General features: G+C 41.9%; 1 protein-coding gene across 1 annotated transcript in view; it reads left to right on the top strand.

Annotated features, from left to right (window-relative positions):
* The first annotated feature begins 7,024 nt into the window (after positions 1 to 7,024).
* Positions 7,025 to 8,416, top strand: part of LOC135199019 (uncharacterized protein K02A2.6-like) — a 1,494-nt gene continuing 102 nt past the window's right edge. The window contains exon 1 of the mRNA XM_064226935.1: positions 7,025 to 8,416. This exon is cut by the window's right edge and continues 102 nt beyond it. Within this exon, the coding sequence (XP_064083005.1) occupies positions 7,025 to 8,416 (1,392 nt within the window).

The raw sequence follows: 8,416 nt of genomic DNA, 5'->3' as shown, positions 1-8,416 counted from the left end.
CTAGAGTTTCTGATAAATAAAAAAAAAAAAAAAAAAAAAAAAAAAAATTCTGTCACGAATATAGTTCAGTTTCCTTAAATCCTCCCTAGGGAACTGAGGCCTTCTGGATTCCCTTCAGAGAGATGGGGGAAGGGCGGGGAGGTGGGTGACCTGAGGTGACCTTGGGGAAAGCGAAGAGGACCCACGAAAAATAAATGTCTAGAGAACTCTAAAACAGTTTACTATATTTAGAGCAATTCTCTTAAAATCCAGTAAATTCTTTCGTCTGGGAAAAGTAAAAACAGCCATTTTTTTATTCCACTTCAGTAGCTGAATGAGAAGCACGTGATGGTCGTCGTTGTGACCATCTTGGAAACTTCAGGGTCTGAGGAGGTCACTTTTATGTCCAGAGACAAGATTAGGTCAAGAGCCGCTGCAATTTCGGTGACAAATTGGCTTTGCGTGAGTTTACCAATTTGAATCCACCAGATATTCCTCTCTCTCTCTCTCTCCCCCCGGACCTGCTTGGCTTTGTATAATGAGGCTACTGAAATATATTTTTAGTTCTTAAAGATTATACTTTGATAGTTCAAGTGTAAGAAAGCCAGGGATTGTTATTATTATTATTATTATTATTATTATTATTATTATTATTATTATTATTATTATTATTATTATTTTATTATTATTATTATTATTATTAACTAAGTTGAAGGGGCATTGATGTTGGGAATGAGCTTCTCAAAGTTGCCTCCTTTCGAAATAAAATCGTGAAAGTAACTTTAACAGATATACAAAGGAGACTAAATAGATTGAATAAACGAGCAAGTAAAAGGAAAATAAATAAATCCTGTGTTTATCCTTTAAACACTATGAAACCACCTTTGCTGTTCCATAACCCCCTTTCTCTTCCACTGCACGATCTCTTTCCACGACCGCCCCCCACCCCACGTTTCCCTTTCCCCACCGTGAACCACCTCTATAATTAACACCCACTCCCTCCCTCCCACTCCCTTAGCTGCCATACAAACCCTACCTCCCCCCCACCCCTCAGTAACCCTCTCTCTAAACCTCCTCTCTGTCGTCAGTGATTTATGACAGATGCTAAAGAGGGCTGTCCACTGAGCCCTGATTGGCGGCCTGTGACCCCTGACCTGTTTTTATATTTTCACGGGTTATTTACTCACACACACACACACACACAGAGAGAGAGAGAGAGAGAGAGAGAGAGAGAGAGAGAGAGAGAGACTCAAGCAGCCTCATATTATTCTTCTATTTGCAGCTTTCTGTCCCGACAGAAGCTTCCCAAAACTGAAGCAAGAGTCAAAATGACTGACGCTCCATCAGAATCTTATTATTGACGTAAGTGTTTCAGACTGAACACTCTGGAGGGGGGGATTTATGAAGTCGATCATTCTGTCAATAGATTCTAGAAAAAGAAAACATATTTTCAACGTAAATGTTTTTTTATTGACTTGAAGTTGAAACAGAATTCCAGACTGCATCATTTCTCTTCTCTCATCGAGACCTGTCACCGTCTCTCTTCATTGAGCGAGATTTCTCTCCCCCGAATCTCTTCGAATTCGGCGGTGTCTTGTGCGCATGCGTGAGAATCCAGACAGCGAAATGACCGGTATTTGAGGCGGATAAAATTTGCAGATTTTATTAATATTGATGACATTCGTAAATTAAATCTGAGCAGAGACTGATGCTTATTATATGCTAGCTCCGATGTCTTCTACTTTACAATGTTTTATTGTTTTTTAATTAATTAACTCGAACATAATGTGTTCGAAGCCATTAGGATTTTGTTTACCCATCAGATAAATTATGTGTTCCATTGCTCTACCTCGTTTTTGTGGTGATTGGGGCCATAAATTTGCTTTTTCCTCCTAAACAAACAACTTTTGTTTATCTTTCATATCTCCTGTATATTGCCCATCAGGAAGAGAAAAGTCACGATGATTCTAGTTTTCTTTCGATTATTTTCCTTTCTATAAAAAATAGAATCTTTTCATCATCACTGACATCTTTTTTTTTATCAAGAGGATCGTTAGCTCTTATTATTTGTCAGCTTAATGACACTTTGATCATTATATGATGGCATTTTGTTTGCATATTTTTTCAGATTCTCTCTCTCTCTCTCTCTCTCTCTCTCTCTCTCTCTCTCTCTCTCTCTCTCTCTCTCTCTCTCCTTGTATAAAACTGATTCATGTTTACCCTTAAGAGAATGAGCAGTTCATTAGATATCTATCCCTCGTTGGGGTGAGATCGGGTAATTAATCTGGTATCCTGAGAGGGACGATTTGCAATGTACCTACCTGGGCTACAATGAGGGCGCAGAAGCTAATATATGTATATATGGGAGGGAATTCTCAGAGGGGTGAAGGATAATGTATATGGGAATCTTCATCCTAAAACAGAAAAGGGAAAGTAATATAATTTTTCATTCTCAGACACTGGCGTATGTCTGACCCTAATTGGCCTGTCTGCCCTCAGATTATGAATAATTAAATCTTAAATGTAAATGTCACCCAAACTTTCATCTATATATACATACATATCATAGTATTATTAATATATATATGATATATATATGTATATATATATATATATATATATATATATATATATATAGATATTATTATATAATAATTATATCTGACAGAAACTGTCATGACTATAATCGAGAGAATATTTTCATTTTGTCAATATTTTCATATTTACTCCAAAAAGACGGCCTCCCCATCGATCCAGTATCCTTTAATATAAAGCGAGGCATCCCTTTTTTTTCCTCAATATTTCCGCCCCAAGACGAAGGCGGGAGGGGATGTGGGTTAGGAAGGGGATGGTAGGAGAGAGGGAGGAGGGAGTGGGGGTTTTAATAAAATCCAGTATGGAAGGCGGTGGACATGCTGTCAGCAGTTTCAGATGAGGGTAGGTCGGGTTTTATTGCTGACAACAACGAGGCACCCAGGAGAAGAGCTCCGTCTGATTTAGCAGCCATGTGGAAGGGTTATGAATTTCGGAAAGGTTATGAATTGCGCAAGGAAGCTTGGAAAAAGAGGGATGGGCTCTAGAGAAGGAAGGGTTGGTCTTGGAAAAGGAGGGGTAGATCCTGGAAAAGATGTGATGGGTCCTGGAAAATGTGGGGTAGGTCATTTAAATGGAGGGGTAGGTCAAGGAAAAGGAAGGATGGATCCTGAAAAGAAGGGGTGGGTCCTGGAAAAGGAAGGGAGGTCCTGGAAAAGGAGGGGTGGTCCTGGAAAAGAACGGATTGTTCCGGAAAAAGGAAGAGTCTGTCCTGGAAAAGGAGTTAGTTATGGAGAAGGGGAGTTGGTTCTTTTAAAAGATGGATTGACAGTTTGTATATAGAATCAGTGTACTTCCACACTGCAGTAAAACCTGTCATAAACATTCATCTTTAACTTGCTACACACACGCGCGCGCGCACGTCACCAACATGTTGAATACAGATGGTCGGTTTGATGGAACACATGCCAAAGGTTAGTTTTCTACATTCGGTCGCGGACTGAAATTTCAACAAATTAATGTCCTACAAGTATTTTTATGTATCTCTTTTATTTTTTACTGTTTTACACTTAAGATTGTGTAGATATCATAAATTTAAAGTTATAAATTTTTTATGGAGATATCAGTTTTTTTTAGTGTTTTAAATATTTTTAATAATTCTTGTTTTTGGGACGAATCTAAGATCTTTCCTGAATTGTTTTTATAATTTCAAGACTTTTTCTCTAGTGGTTTTTTTACGATCTAATTTTCATTGATTCAATGGACCTGGTACTAATATTTACCAAGGAATTATCTAAAGGGAGAAGTAACTCTCCAGTGAGCTGTGAGATTGCTAACTACACTTTGGTGTAATTAGTTGTATAACTACATACTGTATTTGTACGTAACAATGTATTTATTATAATTGTACCTTTTACTCAAACTGTTGAGTATTGTAATTATTACTGTTTACCTTTTACTGAAATCTACAATGTATATTTAGTTTCTGTTAAGCTGCCATACAGTTAAGTTTACAAAATATATGAAACAACAAATTCTGTGTTCTTTCTTGCCCTGCCATGAAACAGAAATCCAACATGGCGCAGTGATTGGTTTCGTTTATGCTGTCTACTGTCGTTCAAGAAGTACAGTGTTAAATCTTTAGTACCCGTACACGATGGAGAAGCAAATCGAACAACTGGCAGCACTTGTGGCAAGGCAAGCAGAGATGGCTCATCATGCCCAAGAAGCAGCTACGAAAAGGGAAGAACGTTTAACCGCAATTCTAGAGGGTTTTGCTGGTACCTCGGGACATCATAGGAATCAGTCTCAGGCAAGAGCAGTTCCTGCACCACACTTGTCGTCTTCTGTATCTCTTAAAGAGTTTGGTTCGTGGCGTCACAAGTATGAGGGACATGCAGTGTTGACAAGAATGTCATCTCTCTCTCTTGCTGAGCAGCGGTCAGCATTGATTTCCGTGCTAGACGATGATTGGACCCGCACTTTGAGATATGGTCTCTCACTGGATGATGGAGCGGACTTGAAGACTATATTGGATGCCATGGAGTTGCACTTGCGCAACCAAAGGAATGTCATCGTGGACCGACGCGACTTTCATACAAGAGTCCAGGAGTTGCACGAGACCTTCGATGATTTTTTGTGCGGCATTAAAGAGATTGCTTCTTTCTGTGATTTTTGTGAAACCTGCATGGACAGCAGACTATGAAGAGATGAAGAGGCTTTGAAACGTATGTTAGAAGAAAAGAAGCTCACTTTGCAGATGGCTATTGATATTTGCAGAGCATCGGAAAATGCAAATGCCAGTCGTGCTGTTATTCGGGGCAGTGAAAAGTATAATGTTTCAAGAGTGTCCCAATACAAGCAAGGTCAGAAGGCAGCCCATTTAAAGCAGCAGTGCTTTAGGTGCGGAGGTGAGCGCCATCGTGATAAGAGGGCATGCAAGGCTCTAAACAGGGACTGCAAACAATGTGGTAAGAAAGGTCACTTTGCAGTGGTGTGCAGGTCAAAGGGACAGCCACTGTCTCCTCAGAAGAAGAAAACTAATAATCAAAGCACGTTCAAGCCTTCAAAGCAGAATCTATATCGTGTCATTGGAGATATTTACAGCAACTGTGCGTCATCACGTCCAACCCCTCAGATTTGCATCAGTACCACTCACCCCAAAGGATCAAGTTCAGTTATGTGGACACCTGACTCTGGAGCAGAGACAACTGTGATAGGACTTGAGAACGCTATATCTCTTGGAATTCATGAGAGTTCACTGGAGCCGATCATTATGGGTGGTCTTATTGCAGCAGATCGTCAACCTCTCACTAACATGGGTACTTTTGAGGCTTTTTTAACTTTGGGGAATCGTAATACGACAACAGCTGTGTCAGTCGTCAAGGAAGTGAAAGTGCACTTCTGAGCTGGTTTGATTGTGTAGCACTGGGAATATTACCAGAAAATTTTCCAGCGCAAATACAGCATGTTACATGTTCAGTGTCGCAACCACATATAGCATCAAGAACCAAGAAGGTTTTGGAGCCACAAGTGACTTCTAACACACAGGATGTTGTGCAGTCTGCAAGTACCAGCAGTTTGGTGTCTGTACCAGTGGCATTGCCAAGATGGCCATACAGCAGAGACCCTACAGAAGCAGAGCGTGCAGAACATGCAGCTTCCATCATTTCTGCTTATCCTCATGTATTTGATGCTTCAGCTACTCTAAGGGAAATGCAGGGAGGTCCTATGAGGATTCAGCTGTCAGCAGATGCGCGTCCTTTTGCAGTGACCGCACCACGCACCATTCCGTATTGTTGGAGATCGGATATTAAAGCTCAGCTAGAATAGACTTGCTTGCTAAGGATATCATTGGTGAGGTTGATTACCCCCCACCGAATGGTGTCATCCGATGGTCCCTATTGCAAAGAAGATGGGTGGTGTGCGGTTGTGTGTGGACCTTACAAAACTTAACCGCTATGTGCGCAGACCTACATATCCAGTTCGATCCCCTCATGATGCTATATAGTCAATGGATGCTGGAGCCAGGTGGTTCACTACTTTGGATGCGAAGATGGGATACTTCCAAATCAAAATTGCTGAAGAAGATCAGGATCTTACTTGCTTCATCACACCTTGGGGACGTTACAAATTCAAACGAGCCGTAATGGGGCTTATATCATCTGGAGATGAGTACAATCGTCGAGGAGATCAAGCTTTGGGAGATATTCCACGTACTGTCAAAATTGTTGATGATATTTTGGTGTATGATTCTAGTTACCGTGACCACTTAGCCCATGTGATCACACTTGTGCAAAAATGTGACAAATTTGGAATGACCTTAAATCCTGACAAAATTTTATTTGCTCAACCTAATGTTGAATTTTGTGGTTACAGTATAAATCATGAAGGTTATAGTGTAGATTCTCGGAAGGTGAGAGCTATAGCTGAATTTCCAAAGCCACAAAATATCACTGATCTTAGGTCATTCATGGGTTGGTTAACCAATCAGCTTGGGAGCTTTTCTTCTGCGATTGCAGCTGCTGCACAGCCACTCAGGGACTGCTTAAACCTCGGAATGAGTGGTGCTGGACCCCTCAGCATGACGTGGCTTTCGAGAAAACTAAAGAAGCACTCATAGCTCCTCCTGTTTTAGCTCATTTTGATGCATCTTTACCTACTATGCTTCAAACTGACGCATCCAAGTTGCATGGTATGGGGTTTGTTTTGCTGCAACAACATGGAGAGGCTTGGAAGCTCATCCAGTGTGGATCCAGGTTTTTAACGGATGCAGAAACTAGGTATGCCGTAATTGAGGTTGAGATGGCTGCTGTACTTTGGGCAGTGAGGAAATGCAGTGTTTATTTGGCTGGTTTGCCTTATTTGACTGGTAGTAGACCATCGACCACTTGTTCCTATTCTTAATTCAAAACTCTTGGAGAAATACAAAAATCCTCGATTGCAGCGTATGAGAATGAAACTCTGCAGATTTACTTTTGCTGCAAGGTGGCAAAGTGGGAAATGTCACAGCATGCCGGATGCACTCTCTCGTTCACCAGTTCAGAGCCTTGTTGAGGACAATGATGTGCTGGATGATGCAGATCCATTGCATGCTGCTGTTGTATCGTCTTTACTAGCTACTTGTGAGGAGGGCATAAGGTTAGCTCCTCTACGGGACCAGACGCTGGATAAGATTCGTGATGCTTCTGCACATGATGGTGAATATCAGTCATTAGGAGATGTAGTAATGAAAGGATTTCCAGATCATAAGCATAGCTTACCAGAAGAGTTGCGAGCATACTGGGGAATTCGGGACATGCTGGCCGTGGATGATGGTTTGATAGTTTATGGACCTAGACTTCTCATACCTCGCAGCCTGCGTAGCGAAACTTTGCAGTGTCTACATGATGCTCACCAAGGAGTGGACCGCACCAAGCGTCGAGCACGCCAGACTGTATACTGGCCAGGGATTGACAGGGACGTTGAGAATACAGTGAAGTCTTGTTCTCGTTGCCGAGAGCTGTTACCAAGTCAGCAGAATGAGCCTTTGATGCAGGAAGACTTGCCAAGTCGAGTATTTGAGTCCGTGTCTGCTGATTATTTTCATATCTCTGGCAAGACATTTCTTGTGTACATTGATCGCCTATCAGGTTGGCCGTATGTATCTTCGTGCAATGGATCAACTTCTGCAGCTCAACTAGTTAGTTTGTTGAGGCCAATATTTTCAGACACAGGTGTGCCTGTAGTACTGAAAACGGATGGAGGACTGCAGTTCGCTTCATCAACATTGCGGCGTTTCCTTGCTCGATGGGGGGTGGAACACCGCGTGACATCGCCCTATAATCCAAAAGCAAATGGTCATGCCGAAGCTACCGTGAAGATCATCAAGAAGTTTATTTTGACAACCACAAGAAATAGCAAGCTGGATGAGGATAAGTTCGCACGAGGGCTTCTTGAGCTCAGGAATACTCCACGGGCGGACGGTAGATCTCCAGCGCAAATCTTGTTTGGACATCCTTTGCGTTCCAAGATTCCGGCTCATCATCGTTCATTTGCAAAGGAATGGCAACGTACAGCTGACGAATGTGACATAAAGGCTAAGTACCTTCGGCAGCAGGCAAAGGAACGATATGATGCCACTGCTAGACCACTCTCTAAGCTGAACCTTGGTATGTACGTGGATCTGCAGGACCCTAAGACAAAACGATGGGATAAACCAGGAGTTGTGGTCGGAATTGGCACGAGGAGGGATTACCTCGTGAAGACTGGGAGTGGGGCGCATCTATGGAGAAATCGGAGGTTCCTACGACCTCATCACCCTTTTTTGCCAGGAGACATTATTTCTCCGCCTATCTCGGTGTTGGGTGGCGAAGCTTCAGGATATGGAGATCGTAGATCACCTGCAACATCACCTAAGCCTGAT

This window comes from Macrobrachium nipponense, chromosome 25 (assembly GCF_015104395.2).
Source record: "Macrobrachium nipponense isolate FS-2020 chromosome 25, ASM1510439v2, whole genome shotgun sequence".
Classification (NCBI taxonomy): domain Eukaryota; kingdom Metazoa; phylum Arthropoda; class Malacostraca; order Decapoda; family Palaemonidae; genus Macrobrachium; species Macrobrachium nipponense.
This window is presented reverse-complemented; position numbering and strand designations above follow the sequence as displayed.